The following is a 17,901-nucleotide window of genomic DNA, read 5'->3' on the forward strand; positions in this document are numbered from 1 at the left end:
CTATGTGCTTCCCTCTTCTATACCTTCAAGGTTTGCGTGAAATCATTCTCCTTCACCATGCACAACCCAAAGGGGGAAAATTTGTAATTGTGCTTTTTTACCCCTCATTGTTCTGCTTATGCTTTTCACAGTGATGTGTATAAAACATTCAGGATATTAATTGACTCTCTTAGATGGATCTTGTTACAATGAGCGAAGTTCTCTTAGAAATCAGGACTGGCCAGACATACCAGTGCATTGAAGAGGGTGCAGGTGGTGTGGTGGGTCACAGGCCTGGCCTTGGAGGAGAGCAGAATGAGTTCAAACCCTGACACTACCCTGACTGACTATACAAACTTGGAGTAAAACCTACTTGAAATTATAAAAGAAAAGTAGTATGGATAAAGCATTTAGCTTTTGATGAACATTTAATATATGTTAGTTACTGATGATACTATTTTCTTTCATTACTATCCACAAAAGCTTTTTACAAGGTTCTCTGGACACTGACAAATGTACACCAATTGTATATTTTATGACAACTGGTATCAAAGTTGTAGTGTATGTGTGTGTGTTTCTATGGATTGAATCTAGGGGCATTCTGCCTCTGAGCTACACCCCCAGCCCTCTTTTACTTATTAATTTTTTTATTTTGTAACATGGTCTTGCTTAAGTTGCTGAGTCTAGCCATGAATGTGTGATTTTCCTTTCTCAGCAACCCAAGTACTGGGATTACAGGCGTGCCCCATCAGGCACAGCTTCAAAGTCATGTTTTATTAAAGAATTGTTTTTTGTATTCAGATACTAATATATATATATGAGATTACTTTGCTTTAAAATAATCTGAGAAAAGATGGATCAAGAAAGGAGTAAGAAGATGTAAAGATAAAACAAGATTAGGCCTGCCCTGACAGCGGCCGATATTGGCTGATCGGGTCAGGAGTTGTATTATTCTCTATACTTTTTCTGTGCTTGAAGTTTTCCATGATAAAAAAAAAAAAATTGAAAAGTGCCTTAAAAATATGGTTGCTGTCTCCTAGATCCATTCTTATTCAAGGATCCATCTCTCAACTGTGTTTCCTTTATTTCATTCGGAAGGGCAACTGATTCTAATGATCTAAGCTGAAAGACTCATGCCATTCTGTTTTATTACTTTCAGGATAGCTCAGGATGGAAACAAAATAAATCCAATTTCTGAATCTTCTTTTGTCTTCTATCACTTGGGAATTCTCTCTGAAACTACTGTGGGCATTTTAAGTAACCCTGATTACCCAGTAAGAACAATGTACCTCTCAGACAAGCAGAGAGGATAAAATAACTCTTCTTTGCTTGCATGACAAAAGCTTTAGCTATTAAATACCAGTGCTCAGTGAGCTAATGACTGGTGAGCCCGTAACTGTGTTTTGGGCATTTTAGGATCTGAGCCTCTGCCCTGTATGAACTTGTAATCTTCATTGTGTAGCCTTGTTAAGTTGGGTTGCTGAGTTATATGTTGGCATATAAGGATGGGGAACTCCAAAGCTAAAACCTGACCTCTGCACATTTCAAATTTAAGTCAGAAGTTATAGGGTAACTTTTCTCGCTTTTGCTTCCTCTTCTCTCCATAAAAGTATGGCTTACCCTTAGCATAGAAGCTGGCCATGGCTGTACCTGGCTCGGTAACTTTGGCCTTGCTTGATTAGTGCTCCTCAACGTTTGACTCTTCCATTTGGCTGCGAGCCGGCAGAGGGAAAGGATCCTGCTTGGTCTTTATGCCCTGTGATTGCTGCTCTGAAATCAGCTTCCTTTCTCCACTTTCATTAAAGAGAAGAATTTGAACTTCCATTTTAGGTTTTTTATTTATCCCCTGGAATCTATCTCGAAGAGGTTAACATGCAATTTTATTACTCTGGAGTAGGAACCCAGTGAACATTATGGAATTTCATTCCTCCTTTTACCCCCCAAATAAAAAAATGCTCAGAATTGCCCCATGCAGCTCACTGGTATCCATCTAAAATCCCTATGTTTATCGCTTTAGTCAGCACCTTCTGCCAGGACCAAGCTAGGTCTTAGGAAGGAGTAAAGTCCAGCTCTGCTATGGGGGAGATGGAATCTGCTGGAAGCCATTGCAAGGGTGCTGTCATTGAAGCATGAACTCTGCTCTAGGGACAGAGTTGACCTTGGAACATTAGGATAAACTTCACAGTGCAGGTACGAGACATTTGGGCTGAGGACAGGACTGATAGCCTAAGATTACATTACTTTTTATTTTTTTACAGTACTGGAGATTAAACCCAGGGGTGTTCTACCACTGAGCTACATCCCCGGGCCTTTTGATATTTTATTTTGAAGCAGGGCCTCACTAAGCTGTCCAGTCTGGGCTCAAACTCCACCTCCTGAGTAGCTGTCATTACAGGTGTGCACCATTGTGCCAGGCTATATTACATTCTTAATCAAATCCTCTTGGGATCCCAATGTAAGATTTTTTTCCCGTATCAGAAATTGGTATGAAACCCGTTCTGGCATTTCCCCCAGGACTTGTACAATTCTGAGAATGCCTAAAATTAGACTGAAAAGTCAGGTTTAAGGTGTCTAACCTGCCTTCACAGCCGTGGCTCCGGGCGCCTTATGCACAGGGTGAGTCACATCCCCTGTGCCACACAGGTGTGTCTCCTGAGAGCTGCACTCCTCCACTTCTTTGTGCAGAGGGGATGGTGGCAGGGACTGAACACTGATGACACAGCACTTTTCTCTCCCTTTGACAGCCGCTGAGTAATGAGCAGTCAACTCCTAGCCCGGGACGTTAGTCACAGGCTCCCTTGGGCAATCGCGGGTCACTCTGCAGCTCGTTGTGGGCTCTGTTTGAACTTGTACAGGTTGCCCAAGAGGATCCTTTCCAAGACCACAGTAAGCATAACGGCTTTGGGAAGATTCAGCAACTTGGTAACCTTGTTTGGAAATATGAGTGAGGGTGCGCTGGGCTCAGGCCCGCACAGGCCTGGACCACGGGCCAGGACATGGTGTCAGAGAGCCAGCCCCCCAGTCCAGGCCCGTGGCCTGTCTCCTGGGCCGTGTACCGTCACGCCACCACACAGTCGCTCTGCAGCCAGCCACTGCTTCACTAATATTCAGCGTCAATGCCCCCAGGAGCCAGGCAACCAGGCACTGATGGGGCCTTCCATGTCAGAAGCCACCGGTGGAATCACAAATGAGAGCCGTCACCTGGTGGTGGCCTCCCGCATGTGACAGGACCATGAGGTCATGTGGTGTAGGTCTGCCGTACTCTCCCTTGCTCTGTGGCCTCAACTTGGGAAGCAGCTGGGCCAGTTCTGTCCTCTTCCACCAGGACGTAATCCATGATCCAGGCTGGACAGACACCAGCCTTCTCTCTGGGGCCTCACAGGCCAACAGACTTTGCATTCTTAGGTCAAGGATAGGGAAATAGAAGGACAGGTGGCCACACTCACCATTGCCCCCATCACATGGCCCCAGGTGGCCCAAGGCCAGGGCCCTCCACTTTCCTCTCCAGCCCTGAGATTTTTGTGGCCCCATGCTGCCACACCAGCCTCATTCTCAACCCCACTTTAGAAGCTGGCTCTCTGAGTCCATCTCCACATCCCCTCCTCTGTGCCGGCCTCTGGGCACCTGCTCTACCCATCTGCCGTGGAGACCCTCTCACACCCTCTTCTGTGCCTTGGAGACCGTGACTCATGCCTTCAGACCCTGCTCAATTTCTCCTTCTGTGAAGCTGTCCCTCTCTCCTCCCACTGGAGAGAATTCATTGTTTCTTCTCATATTCTCTCACAGCACATTATTTATGCGTCTATGATGCCCTCTGTATTGTGCAGCAGTTGTCTCTGCCTCTCAGTAGATGCATGTGTATATAAATATATATATAAAATAGAGTTATTGGATCTACTGTGCTGGGGATAGTGGTGAACCACGACCACAGATCCCACGAAGCTTACAGTTGGGCAAATATTTGCATCCCCATTGCTTTGTGAGTTCCTTTTAGACAAAAGGCATCTGTGCTCTTGATGCCTGCCACAGTCCCCAGCACACACCAGCTGCTTGCTCCAGGAATGCTCCCTGAGTGGACTCGGATGAGAAGAAATGGATTGCCAGAGCAGAAGATGGGGGTGGGGTGGGTGGATTCTTATGGGCAGAAGGTACCCGAAAGCCTGGAAGAGTTACATTGTGCCCCCCTTTCTAAAGGGCAGTCTCCCTCTTTCTATGTGGTTATCCCATTTGTGGGGACCCATTGTCTAGGGAACTTGAGGTGAGTTCTGAGGTTTGATGTAAATTTTTGATCCAGATAACCCAGAGAAGCTTATTCCTTCTGAAGTGTGCAGAAAACCCCTGTGACTGCTCTGCAGTCTGATCGCCCACGTCACACGAGCCACTTCTTCCAGGTGGGTGACCTCAGGCCTGACTCCCCCATCACGTGCTGCTCTTGGGTTTCTTTCAGGGACCTAAAACTGGACAACGTGCTGTTGGACCATGAGGGTCACTGTAAACTGGCTGACTTCGGAATGTGCAAGGAGGGGATCTGTAATGGAGCCACCACAGCCACGTTCTGCGGCACACCTGACTACATCGCTCCAGAGGTGAGTGGCCTGTGGCCTGCGGCTTTTGAAATCTGAGCTCTGCAAGCCGGGCGTGGTGGCGCACGCTTGTAATCCTCGCACTTGCGGAGACAGGAGGATCGCGCAGGTTCAAAGCAAGCTGTGCTGGCGTAAGAGACCCTGTTTCAAAAATATAAAATAGGTCTGGGAGTGTAGCCCAGAGGTAGAAGGGCTTCCAGGAACCCCAGTACCACCAAAATAAATAAGTAAATAACTAAATAAAATCTGAGCTCTGCAAAAACAGAATCCCCTGCTATCTGCGTGTCACAGCTTTATGGGCAGCACTGAAAGCCAACTCCTTCAGTGTCATGTATGGCTCATTGGGTGAGCAGGGCTGCAATGGCTAAAGTGCCTCTATGTAAGAATTTTAGTTTTTAAAATTGTATATGCTGAGCATAGTGACACATGCCTGTAATCCCAATACTTGGGTGGATGAAACAGGAAAATCGCAGGTTTGAGGCCAGCCTCAGCAATTAAGTGAGACCCTCAGCAACTTAACACCCCATTTCAGAATTAAAAATAAAAAGGGCTGGAGATGGAGCTCAGAGGCAGAAGGCCACTGGTTCAATCCCCAGTAGTCCACCTTCTCTCACACACACGTTTTTTTCAACTTTGCAGTTACTTTAAGCTTTAGCCCTAAATGAGGACAAAATGTCTTCCGCTTATGGCTATTTATTTTTCTCTTCATTTCTGCTCGGTGACTTAATTTCAGCTTCATTTAGCACATTCAAAGAAAAGCTTTTGAATCTGTCTCATATGAGCGAGTGAAATCAGTCTCCTCATCCCTCTGCATATCTCTGTTTGGGCTCTGCACATACCATCCCCTCTGCCTAAGCAGACCCTCCGTGTTTGACCACCTAGAAAAGAAGGTGCCTCAGAGTCAACTGTGGGGAAAACGGACCGCTCTGTAGATACAAATGAAGCATGCATGCCAACCAGTGTGGGAGATCCCATTGTTTTCCTTTGATACTTCCTAATCCATCATTGTCCCTAGTCATGAAGAACAACTTTGTTAATCGATGCAGGAGTCACCTCTCACACTACTCTCTTTGTGCAGATCCTCCAGGAAATGCTGTATGGGCCTGCTGTGGACTGGTGGGCCATGGGCGTGTTGCTCTATGAGATGCTGTGTGGTCACGCACCTTTTGAGGCTGAGAACGAAGACGACCTCTTTGAAGCCATCCTGAATGATGAGGTGGTCTACCCTACCTGGCTCCATGAAGACGCCACAGGGATCCTAAAATCTGTAAGTTTGGCTTATCTAGCCAGCTTCCAACCTACGGCAGACCAGCTTGCATATGTGCTTCTTGTGTCTTTCTTGAATATCTTCCAGCTCCAACTAAAATTTGTGTTTCGATCCAAAGGATCAGAAACCCAAAGTTCTCCCAGGCGCTTTTTCCTCTTGTGCAATAGTGATTTCTGGGCCAACTGCAATAGCAGGTGATAGCTTTGTTTGCCAGATATCAAGTATTTCTGGCACAGACAGTATGATTTTAGGTGAAATGATGTTTCTCCTCATATAGAGTCAGGCCACACCTCTGTGGATCCCTTTGGTCATCATGCTGTTCTTTGCAATCCAAGTGCCAAGCCCAGGCTTCAGGTGAAATGTGGTCATGTATCATGGTGGGAAAGACTTTTTTTTTTTTTTAATGCATTCAGTGCACTATGCTGTATGCCTTACTGTTAAGTGAAGAAAAAAATGTATTTAATGCCATTAGGTTGAAAATAAGAAATATATGTAATATATTGTAAATATATGTAATTTGGGTCAGTTCTGTGCCCACATTAGTTAAATTCCAGAATCATGTATTTCACCTACTACATGCAGAGTGGAAATAGAAAAGAATTAGAAATCCATTCTTTGAGAAGGGAAAAAATCAAAACCATCTATTTTTGGTGATAGTCCCATATATAGAATACTTTTAAAGTTTTCTCAAGTTAGAGCTTTTTTAGTGGTTTGGAACAAAATGCTAAATTTGGTAAATATTAGCTATCTTTTTTTGTGTGTGTGGTACTGAGGATTGAACCCAGGGACATTCTACTTCTGAACTATACTCCCAGCCCTATTTTTTATTTTGAAACAGGGTCTCACTAAGTTGTAGAAGGCCTCACTAAATAGCTAAGGCTGGATGTGAACCTGCAATCTTCCTGTCTCAGCCTCCCAAGTACTGGTATTACATGTGGTTGCTACCACACCTGGCTAGCTATCTTGTTAGAAGACATGTCTCTTTAGAAATCACCAATTTTATGATCACTGCTATTCTGAGAGCATTTTTGTTTTAGGTCACTGTGTGCTGGGACTGAAGGCATGTTTGTCTCTGAGAATTCTCTGCATCACTAAAAGAGAAATGATTACAGAAATCCTCCTGCCAAAGTGAATCATTATTCATAACTCGATTCTCAGGAGCCAGTGCTCTCCTGAAAGGGAGAAAGCACTAATCCATATAGGAATAAAAACAAAGTACTTTGGTGTTCTCCCAAATGTCTCCTATCTAGCGTATTTTCAGAAGAATGGTTTGTTTATAGAGTTAGTAGAATTTGTAGACTGAGGAAACCAAGAATGTGGCTTTGACAGTTAATTTTTTTAAAAATCACAGAAAAGGGTTTATCTTTGTGGACTTGTGTGTCAAGGAATTTCTTAACTTCCTAAAGGGAAATGTACTCGCCTGGATTGACCACAGGTAACCCTGATAATGTAAGCTGCATAAGGCCTACTTTGCAGTATTATTTTCCCAGTGGTATGACCCAGAATCTGATTTTTTTTGTGTGATTGTAGAAGCATTGTAGCCTCACCAGCCTGTGGCAACCACCATCATATACTAATGGTATACATTTTGTCTAATTACTATTTTGGCTTGGCATCTTAAAAGGAAAGACTCTAGAGTTTTTAATTCAAATAAAAATGCCAGATCAAATTGTATACTTGTGGGTCATTGGCCTTGGTGTATCAAGATCATGGTACTTGATACCATGGAGAATAAGAACTATAAGTCAATCTATGCCTTGAGAAACTTTGATGTTCTCTTTTTGGAGATTAACAATCTAGATTATAATGCTTCTTTGATCAATATTTCATACCTTTTGAATCTAGGACTAGTAAAAATATGAAGAGGTCACATCATGCTTTGGATATCTGTTTCTCTTAATTTTTTTTCTTCCCATTGTTAAAAGTCCTTGCCACATTCTGGTACCTCAGAGTCCCCTTGAGAATTCTTTTCAACTAAATCTAAGAGTAGAGATCATCCCCGTAGCCAAGTTTTATAGACCCTAGAGTAAGTACTAAGCAAGGCTAAGATCCATGTGGATTTATTGTTTCTTCTGAATCAGATGAAATCAGTTACTTGAAGCTGTATCTTGATGCAAAATTATTTTCAGTAACTAGCACACTATACTGTTTTGTAACATCCTCTGCCATCTTTGTTCTGAGAGGAAACAGTGTCTGGTGCTTCTTCTAAAAAGGATCTCCGTGGAAACTCAGTGGTTCCTTGTTCTTGCAGGCCCATTTCTGGGAAGCTGTAAGTCTCCTCATGTCCCTCTATTTCAGTTCTAATGCCAGCTGCTCCATTGGCTAGAGATAGCATCTGATATTGCTACCTGTCATTTGTCTAGCACTGATTTTTCTAAATGCACTGAATATTCTCTCTGGAGTTTCCTTTCCCACAGTACAGAGCAGAGTTTTGGGCTCACAGAGCCAGGCCTCCTGGCCAACCCTGTTACCCTCTCATAGAGGCCTTGGTGATCTCCTAGCCCCCTGTGAGCCTCAGAATCCTTGCTTGTAAAAGTGAGGTAATAAAATTTACACCATAGTTATCATCAAGATTAAATAAAATAATGTATGTAAGTCTCCCAGGCACACAAAAAGCATTCTGTTTCTTCTTCCAAGAACGTGCCTTGAAAGTAAATTTCTGAGAAACACTTGAAAGTTGTCAGTTAAAATTACTAGAAAATCACTGAGAGGATTTCTGGGATCATTTTGTGCATTTTAGCCTTCATTTCTAAAACAAGGAAGACACTTGGATGCTGTGAGTTAGGGCACTGAGCTAGTCTTTGCAGAGGGCTGGAGCCTTTAAATGCAAATATGATAAAATTGAAATAACTTAAGACTTAAAGAGAGGACCTGGGGGTGTAGCTCAGTGATAGAATGTTTGCCTAGCATGTGCAAGCCCCTGGATTTGATCCCTAGCAACACACACACACACACACACACACACACACACACACACACATTGAGATAGGAAAGGCATTAGAGGTGGATGAGTAGAAACCTGCCTCCAGAGCAGAACTATCCTGGGATACAGGTCATGGCTCTTCCACTTTCTGGCTGTATGACCTAGGGCACATGGCATAATTATGTCATACCTCAGTTTCCCTACCTGTGCAGCTGAGATATCTTCCCAGAGACATATTGCATGGGTGAACGGAGATCATGTGTGGGGGATGCTTGAAGCGCTGCTCAGTGCAGAGAGCATGCTCAGGAAGTGGCTGCCACTGTTAGGAGAGCGATGTGCATAGAATGATTCTTCAACTCTGCTCTTCTCTCAGAAAGTTTACTTTGCTGTATTAGGCAGAGGGTCAAGTATCAAGGCATACTTCATAACAATTCAGACTGTTTTCTGCCTCTAATTTCAACCTGGGTTAATTAGGCCCAGATAGTTCTTTTACTGCTGGAATATACCTTAGAAATTGTCCAGCCTAGCCAGGTGTGGTGGCGCACACTTGTAATCCCAGCATTTGGGAGGCTGAGACAGGAGGATTGTGCAGGTTCGAAGCCAGCCTCAGCTTAGTGAGGCCCTTTGCAACTCAGACCTTGTTTCAAAATAAAGAATAAAAAATAGGGCTGGAGGTGTCTCTCGAAGGTAGAATGCCCCTGGGTTCCATCCCCAGTACCGCAAAAAAAAAAAAAAAGAAATAAATAAAATAAAAATAAAAATAAATTGTCCATCTTGACCTCCTGCTTTTGTAGATGAGTAAACTATGAGGCAGAGGGAAATTATGTCTCATCACAGTCCACACAACACATTATATAAACAAACAAAGTAGAACCTTTGTGCATTGCTGATGAGGTGTAAAATGGTGCAGACACTATGAAAAATATGGTGGGCAGTTTCTTTAAAAAGTAAGCATAGAATTTCCATAAGATGCATCCTCAGAATATATATACCCTAAGAACGGAGAGAGGCTCTAACTAGTACACCTATGTTCATAGCACAATTATTCATAGTATCAAAAGATGGAAATAATCCAAATGTCTGTTGATGGATAAGGAGATAAAATGTAGTGTCTCCATTACAGTGGAGTGTTTTCAGCCTATAAAAGGGGGGGAGATTTGGACCATTGTTGCAACATGGATGAATCTTAAAGACACTATGGTAAGTGAAGTAAGCTGAAAACAAAGGGACAGATCTCATATGGTTCCACTTATATGAGGTACCTATAGTCAAATTTATAGAGAGAGAAGACTTCCGGGAAGATGGCGACCGAGAAAAGCGGGGCTTAAGAGCCCCACTAACAACAAATCTCCATTACCACAAAATCAGCGCCTTTCATAGCCAGAAAACACCATCACCAGTGAAACAAAAAATCACCAGGCTCCAGAGAGAAAGCGGACTGAGAACAGAGCCACAGAGGAGATACACCGACCTCACGCCCGAGGACTCGGCAGACGCGGCAGCAGCGCCATACTGCCGGCAGCAGCGGCAAATTCACCGGACGGCTACAGCAAGCCGAGGTGAGCCACTGCGGAACAGCCAGGCGGGATTTCTCCGCGCAGAGAGCATCTAAAGCTCCCAGTGGCCGAGCTCAGCATACGCTGCAGGGATTCAGAGTGGAAATCAAAACCAAGAAGAAAAACGCCAGCCCCACAGCCGAGGGCATAGCAGCGGCGCCATATTGCCACCGGCGGCAGCAGCAGTGAATTCAGCGAGGCCAGTACAGCTACATCTGCATACTCAAGAACAGTGAGTCAAATTGCGGGCCACAGAGGAGAAATCCCAGTACTGTATTCCCTGGGACTTGACCCAGTGGGGGAGGGGCGGTGGCAGTGATATCACACCATAAGAGAACGTGCAACCTGGCACCCCCCACAGTCTAAAGCAGCCTCTATCGACTCTCTGAGTCGGAGACTCTGTGATAAAACCCAGTAAAGGAGTAGTGGGGTCTGAGATACTACTGACTCGAGATCCAGAACACCTTAAGCGAAGTCATAGTGACCCAAGGGAAGAACCCAGAGAAGGCACAAACATCCGAAATCATGGGAAAGAGGAATAATACTGGAGCAATGAATGCCCACAACCCCACAACATCAGAACCCGATAAAACTGAAAATCAGAGATTTCTAGAAGATCAAATCAGGAAAATAACTGTAGAAATAATAGAGGTGCTTCGAAAAGAACTCAGAGAGAGCCAAAAAGAGATAAAGGATGCAATTAATGAAGAAAAGGCCTCAATTCAAAGCATGAGCAACCGATTAGACCACATGGAGAACAGAATCATGCTCTTAGAAGATGAGCAACCCAAAAATGAACGCATAGTTTCTAATCTAGAAAAAAATATCTGACAGCAGGAATCTGACATTGAAGAAATATGGGCCCATTTTAAGAGAGCTAACCTAAGAATAATTGGAATAGAGGAGGGAAAAGAAAGTGAAACCAAAGGGATCAACAATCTCTTCAAGGAAGTAATAGCAGAAAATTTTCCAAACATAGAGCAAGAGGTTGATACACAGGTCCAGGAAACTTATAGAACTCCCTTTAGACAGGATCGGAGAAGAGAATCCCCACGCCACATAATTGTCAAAATGACCAATGTGGAAGCCAAGCAGAGAATCTTAAAGGCAACAAAAGCAAAGGGCCAAGTGACATTCAAAGGCAAACCAATTAGAATCACTCCAGACTTCCCAAACCAAGTTATGAGAGCCAGAAGGGCTTGGAGTAACATATTCCCAATTCTGAAAGAAAACAACTTCCAGCCAAAAATTTCCTACCCAGCAAAACTTTCTATCAAATTAGATGGAAAAATAAGAAGCTTCCATGACAAACAGAAACTGAAGGAATTTATGTCTTCAAAACCAGCACTAGAGAAAATACTCAAAAAGATTAACTACAAAGAAGAAATAGGTAACATACTCCAGAACTAGAGAAACAAGATTTTCCATTCAACAGACAACTAAGATTGGTTATCTGTGGAGATTCATTATTTATGTTAGTCTTTTACCTATCTCTAAAGGGTATTGTTTGCCTTTATTGTTGTTAATCTTTAGGATTTCTAGTTGGAATATTAATATACCTTCAGATATAGCAATTGGAAATATTTTATCCCATTTTATTACTAACTGTTAACTCTGTTTACATTGTCTTTGGATATACAATATTTTTTTTTATTTTTTAGGGAGTTTGTATACTCTTCTGTTGCCTGTGCCATTGAAATCATAACCAAGAAATCACTGCCAATTTCAATGTTGTGAGGTTTAATGACCCAGATTTTCTCCTAAAAGTTTATAGTCTTAAGATTTATATTTAGGTCTATTATCTATTTTGAGTTAATATTTGTATATGGGATTAGGTAAGGGTCCAATTTTATTCTTTTCCATGTAATTATTATTTTCTAACAATATTTAGTTAAAAGATTAATATTTCCACCACCAAATGTTCATGGAAACCTTGTCAAAAATAACTTGACAATATAGCAAAGAATTTAGCTCTAGGCTTTTATTTAACTCCAATGGTTTATATATCTGCCTTTAGAATAGTACTACACTGTTTCAATTATTGTAGCTTTATATGGTTTGAAATCAGAAAATATATATCTTCTAGCTTTGTTCTTTTTCAAGATCGTTGTGGGTACCTAGAGTCCATATTCCATATTAGGATAGATTTTTTTCTGAAAAATAAATATATAAATATATGATAGTTTCACCTAAAAAATAGAAAAAAAATATTCTCTGGTAAGAAAGAAAGCAAAAAGAAATATTGAAATGTTATCTTTAAGTCATCAAAAGCTTGGTATCAGACAAATGAAACTGTTATGTGAGATTATCATTTTTAATTTTAGATAAATTGCCATAATACTAGATGTCAACTACTAAGCCAAGCATGGGATGGAGGGATAGGGAGAGAATGGGGTAGGGATTGGGTGGGGGCTGACTGGGCAATGTGTGCATGTATGTCTACAAAAGTATGTATCCTACTATGATGTATGAATACAGTGCACCAATAAAAAAAAAAAAATTTATAGAGAGAGGAAAATGCCAGAAGTTGGAGGAAGGTGGATGAGGAGGTCCTTTCTAGTGGGTATGGAGTTGTAGTTTTGGAAGATGAGAAGTTCTGGAGATGGATAGAGATGTTGGCATAACAATGTGAACGTGAATTTCTCAATGCCACTAACCTATGAACTGAAAAGGAGTTAAAATGGTAAATTTTATGTTATGCCTATTCTGCCACAATAAAATGCTGGGGGGGTGGAAATATCAAATTCTGGGATCAGAATCAGATTTTTCTGGCTCCTAATCTAAGATTCGAAGCTGAACACTCCTGCCTAGTCCCCAATTTTCTTTTACTTTCCATTAAGAGGTATTTTTCCCTTTGGGCCCCACATTTCTAGCACCCAGATTTCTCCCTAATGCTCTTTTCCAGGAGCATTAGCCACCAGAGAAAGCTTCCAGGGTGTTGTGTAGTTAATCCTCACGTGGCACGAATCCCTTACCTATGTAACCCATTAAAGTAACACATAATGTTTATGATGATAATCAGTTATTGTGTTATTGGAAGGTTGTGCATTTGAATACTACCAGAAACCATTATTGCCCTATTGACCTTAGAAGAGTGTTTGAGCCCATTGAAGGAGAAGCCAGCATATCAGGCAATCAGTTCAATCCAGTAACACTTTTTCAGATGCCTTCCTAGGCTTGGTCTGTGCAGAGTGCTAAGAGTGTAAAGGTGAGAAGACCTGGCCTTCATCAGTTGCTCACAGCTGAGTGAGAATGAGAACTAATAAATAGCTACTTAGCACATCACAAAGGAAGAATGGTCTCCTGAGAACTTTTTATAGAGGAAGAATGGGGAAGGTGACATAGGGCAAGACAAAGCAAGTGACTTGGGATTGGGTGTCAAGGGACGGGTGAGGTTCAGTACAGTGGACAAGAGTATTCTGAGAAGAGATAATTTGCACAAAGCCTGAGAGACAGGAAGTAGCATGTGTGTTCCAAGAACCACGGGTACAGGTTATACACTGTGGGAGCCTTAGGTGCAGGGTGGGGAACAGTAAAAGCAGAGTTAGGGCCTGTGAACATTGATGGATCTAGAAGACATTTATTTACTTACTTACTTATTTATTTATTTATTTATTTATTTATGGTGCTGGGGATGGAACCCAGGGGCTTTCTACCTCTGGGATACACTCCCAGACCTATTATTTTATGTATTTTGTTTGGAAACAAGGTCTCACTAGATTGCTGACAGCCTCACTAAGTAGCTGAGGCTGGCTTCGAACCTGCATGATCCTCCTGTCTCAGCCTCCCAAGTACTGGAATTTCAAGCATGCGCCACCATGCCCGGCTTGGATCCAGAAGACATTTAGAAATTTAGAAATATTATCCAAACATAGAGGCACATACCTGTAATCCCAGTACTTGGGCTGAGACAGGAGAATCACAGGTTTGAGACAGTCTCAGCCTTTAAGTAAGACTCCTGGCAACTTAACAAGACCCTGTTTCAAAATTAAAAGAGCTGGGGGGGGGGGTGTAGCTTGGACATAGGATACACCTGGGTTAAATCCCCAGTACAAAAGAAGGGGAAGAGGTGGAGGGGAGGAGAAGGAAGAAAGGAAGGGCAGGAGGAGGAGGAGGATGGTGGTATACACATTGCAGTTGATCTGATCTGGAACTCAGGATGGAGGGCGGGAGACGATGGCTAAAGCGTGGGCACACAGACAGGGGAGAGGTGAAGAGTAAAAAGAGGAAGAGGAATGGGAAGGACCTGGGGCAGCAATGAGGCTTCATTGCAGAAGCCAGGAAGGAATGACTTCAGATTGTACAAACATGAAAGGCTGCAACACGTCCGCTGGTTTCCAGTGAAGTCAGCCGGTGCTTGTACAGTGGGATTCGCCGAAGCCGGTGCCACAGGAGCTCTCGAGCTGCACTGGCAGGATGGGAACAACCGGTCCTCAGCCAGACAGCCTGAGGCTTGAGGAATGAACTTGTGTTAGGAGTTAGGTAAGATGAGACATTTTTAACAATTCCAAACAAGCCTTTATTTTGTCATACAATTCCAGATCAAGGTATGCTATTTTTTTATTACCAACATAGACCATATATCTTTTCCCAGAATCTTCTGACCACCTATGATTAGGCCTTTTGGGAGCTTGGTGACTTCATGAGTTCCCCATTTTGAATGGTTTAACTCAATGGATAGTGTCTGAAGTAGTCCCCAAAAATAGTAGGGGAGTCATAAGTACAAACGTTCAGATTGTAATCACTTGTCTTCACTCTTGATTTCATAGAACTTTGTGACTATTAGAAACAGAAACACAGAACTGCAGAGCTAGAAATTCTTAAAAACATTTTGTCCAAATCCCTGATTTACAGATGAGGAAACCAAAGCCCAGCGGAGTGAAGGGACATTAGACTGAAAAGAGCATTTTAGCCTTAGGGTCATGAGACCTCATCCCACTCCAGCTTCTGGTTTTCAGTCTTTGCCTCTGGATAGCAGGTGTGATAACCAGCTCTAGGACCCACTTTAGGCGAGGTGAGATGCAAGGAAGCATTTTCAAAGTGGAGTGCACAGTGTACTTATTAGCATTGTTAAATTATGAGTAGTAATTTCACAACATATGTAGAGGTGTCATTGCCTGCATCCTCTTCTTGAACAATCCAGTAATATCATCAGGCTTAATTATTAAGCACTTAATTGTACAGGAGGTTGTGCTAGAATTTTCTTCCTAAGACAATCATATTTCTGGTTTCCCAGGAGCTTTCAATCTGAACAAAACACACATAGGTGAGGTTCAAATAGCCACTAAGACACTGGTCCAGTTAAGGCTAGGTCAGTGTATATATACATAGCAGGTATAGGCTGCCATGTTCAAGTTCTATGCCAGGTGCTGGGGATCCAGTGAAGAGCAAGAAAGACATGATCCCTGCCTTATGGAAGAAGAAAGAGATTTAAAATAACCAATTTTACAATAATGATATGCTTACAACTTTGATAAGGAAAAAAACTCAAGGATGATGCATACCTGTGATACTTTAAAGTCGACTGGGAGGCTGAGACAGGAGGATCACAGGTTCCAGGCCAGTGTGCCTCTACCTTAGTGAGACCCTGTTTCAAAAAAAATGTAGCTCAGTTGTTGAGCTCCTCTGGGTCCAATCCCCAGGGAATGGAATGGAATGAAATTAAATAGATTGGATTGGAATGAAATGGAATGGAATGGAATGGAATGGAATGGAATGGAATGGAATGGAATGGAAAAGAAATGGAAAGGAAATGGAAAAAGTGCTCCGAGGGGGAGGGCTGTGAGGGATGAGGTGACGAGGCTGAGGAAACAGCGACAGCCTGAGATGAGGGGGCCCAGGCAGAAGCCCAGGTTTGTCTGGGGTGCCAGGGCAAGTCTGTGAAGGCATTCAAAAACAAGTGTGAGTGATCAAGCCATTGTTTTATGATTAAAATATTCCACTGGCTATGGTAGAAAGCAAGGACCAACAGTGAAGTATTTGCAGATGAAATGACTTCTGGAAAGTCTCTTAAAATTATCCGGGGCTTGGGAGAAAAGGGGTGAAAGGAGATTGGGCACATCAGTCTCAGGGAGGCCCAGTGCACTTACTGTCCTCTCTACTTGCATAAGTTTGAAAATTTCCATGATAAAATAATGTGAAGACCAACCTGCAAATGATGTCTTATGCGAGCTCAGCCTGTACACATGAGGAAAGACCTCTAGGCTTCATAGAAAGTGTGAGCCAGCCTTCACAAGTGAAGAGAAATGGAACTCTAAGTCTACGGCCATACCACCCTGAACGCGCCCGATCCCGTCTGATCTCGGAAGCTAAGCAGGGTCGGGCCTGGTTAGTACTTGGATGGGAGAAATGGAACTTTAATAACACAACATGCAGAAAGAGCAAATGATATGAGCCCCACACAGAACAACTACGTCTATTGATTCCAAGCAAGAGTCTCAGGTTCTAGACTGAGAGACTGCATTGACCAGACCCCTTTTATGCTGCAGATAAAGTGAACCACTGGTTCTTGGCACACTTATTTCTTCAGCTCCCTGAGGATGTGTGGTGTGGTATGGTGTGTGTGTGTTACTGGGGATTGAACCCAGGGGTATTTTATCTCTGAGCTACATATCCAGCCCTGTTTTATTTTTTATATTGAAACAGAGTCACACTATGTTGTTGAGGGCCTCACTGTTGCTGAGACTAGCTTTGAACCTCCTCCTCCTCTTCCTCCTCTTCCTCCTCCTCTTCCTCCTCTTCTTCCTCCTCCTCGTCCTCGTCCTCCTCCTCCTTTTCCTCCTTTTCTTCAGTATATAAACCCTTTTTAAATTCCTTCTTACTCTTTAAAGTGGAAGGCACCATTAGCATTCTGTATCTGTGGAAACTGTCCACAACTCCATTTATCTAACATACTATAGAATTATAGATGTTAAAAACCTCAGTGCTTCTTGTGCTAACAGTGCCAGTGAGTCCCCTGTCTTTGGGGCAAAGCGGGGTGTCCTTGTTGGCCTCCCTCTGAGAGTAAGTGCATGGCAGGACAGGCTCCAGCTCTTCCAGCACCTAGTCCAGCATCACCTCCTCCACCTGCCCCTTCCATCATCTCCTTTGCCATTCCCCTCTCCACCTGTGCCACCTCCACATGGTGGACATTGAGTTCCTTGTGTACCGCTCTCCAAAAATTCCACATAGACATGGGCAGAAGACAAAGGGCTTACTTATTAGAACACTCAATGGGACACAGAACCAGTGTGTGGAGAGGTAGTTAGATGATACAGTGTTTATCCTAAGACTTACACTTTAAAAAGAATTCTCAAATTATTAGCCAATGATTCTTACCAAAAAAGAAAAAACCTACAGAAGAACTATTTTCTTGCCCTTTCTTATCTTCACTTAAATGTATCTCGCATGCACACATTGGTAGCCCACCCGCTCTACTCCCAGAGAACAGACTATTAAATTTGGCAATATCCTTAGAAGTTAACACATAAGAAGTATACAAAGATACACACATTTACCAGGGATAATGGTGCATGCCTGCAATCACAGGACTTAGGAAGCTGAGCCAGGAAGGTCTCAAGTTCGAGGCCAAACTCAACAACTTAGGAAGACCCT

General features: G+C 42.9%; 1 protein-coding gene across 1 annotated transcript in view; it reads left to right on the top strand.

The window, feature by feature from the left end:
• The window catches only part of PRKCH (protein kinase C eta), a gene marked incomplete at both ends in the record, with an annotated part of 253,977 nt that overhangs the window by 227,023 nt on the left and 9,053 nt on the right, over window positions 1–17,901 (top strand). The window contains 2 exons of the mRNA XM_080706972.1: window positions 4,427–4,565; window positions 5,641–5,829. Of these exons, the coding sequence (XP_080563098.1) occupies window positions 4,427–4,565; window positions 5,641–5,829 (328 nt within the window). The remainder of the gene's footprint in view (window positions 1–4,426; window positions 4,566–5,640; window positions 5,830–17,901) is intronic.

This window comes from Muscardinus avellanarius (genome assembly GCF_963383645.1).
Source record: "Muscardinus avellanarius genome assembly, chromosome: 12".
Classification (NCBI taxonomy): Eukaryota; Metazoa; Chordata; class Mammalia; order Rodentia; family Gliridae; genus Muscardinus; species Muscardinus avellanarius.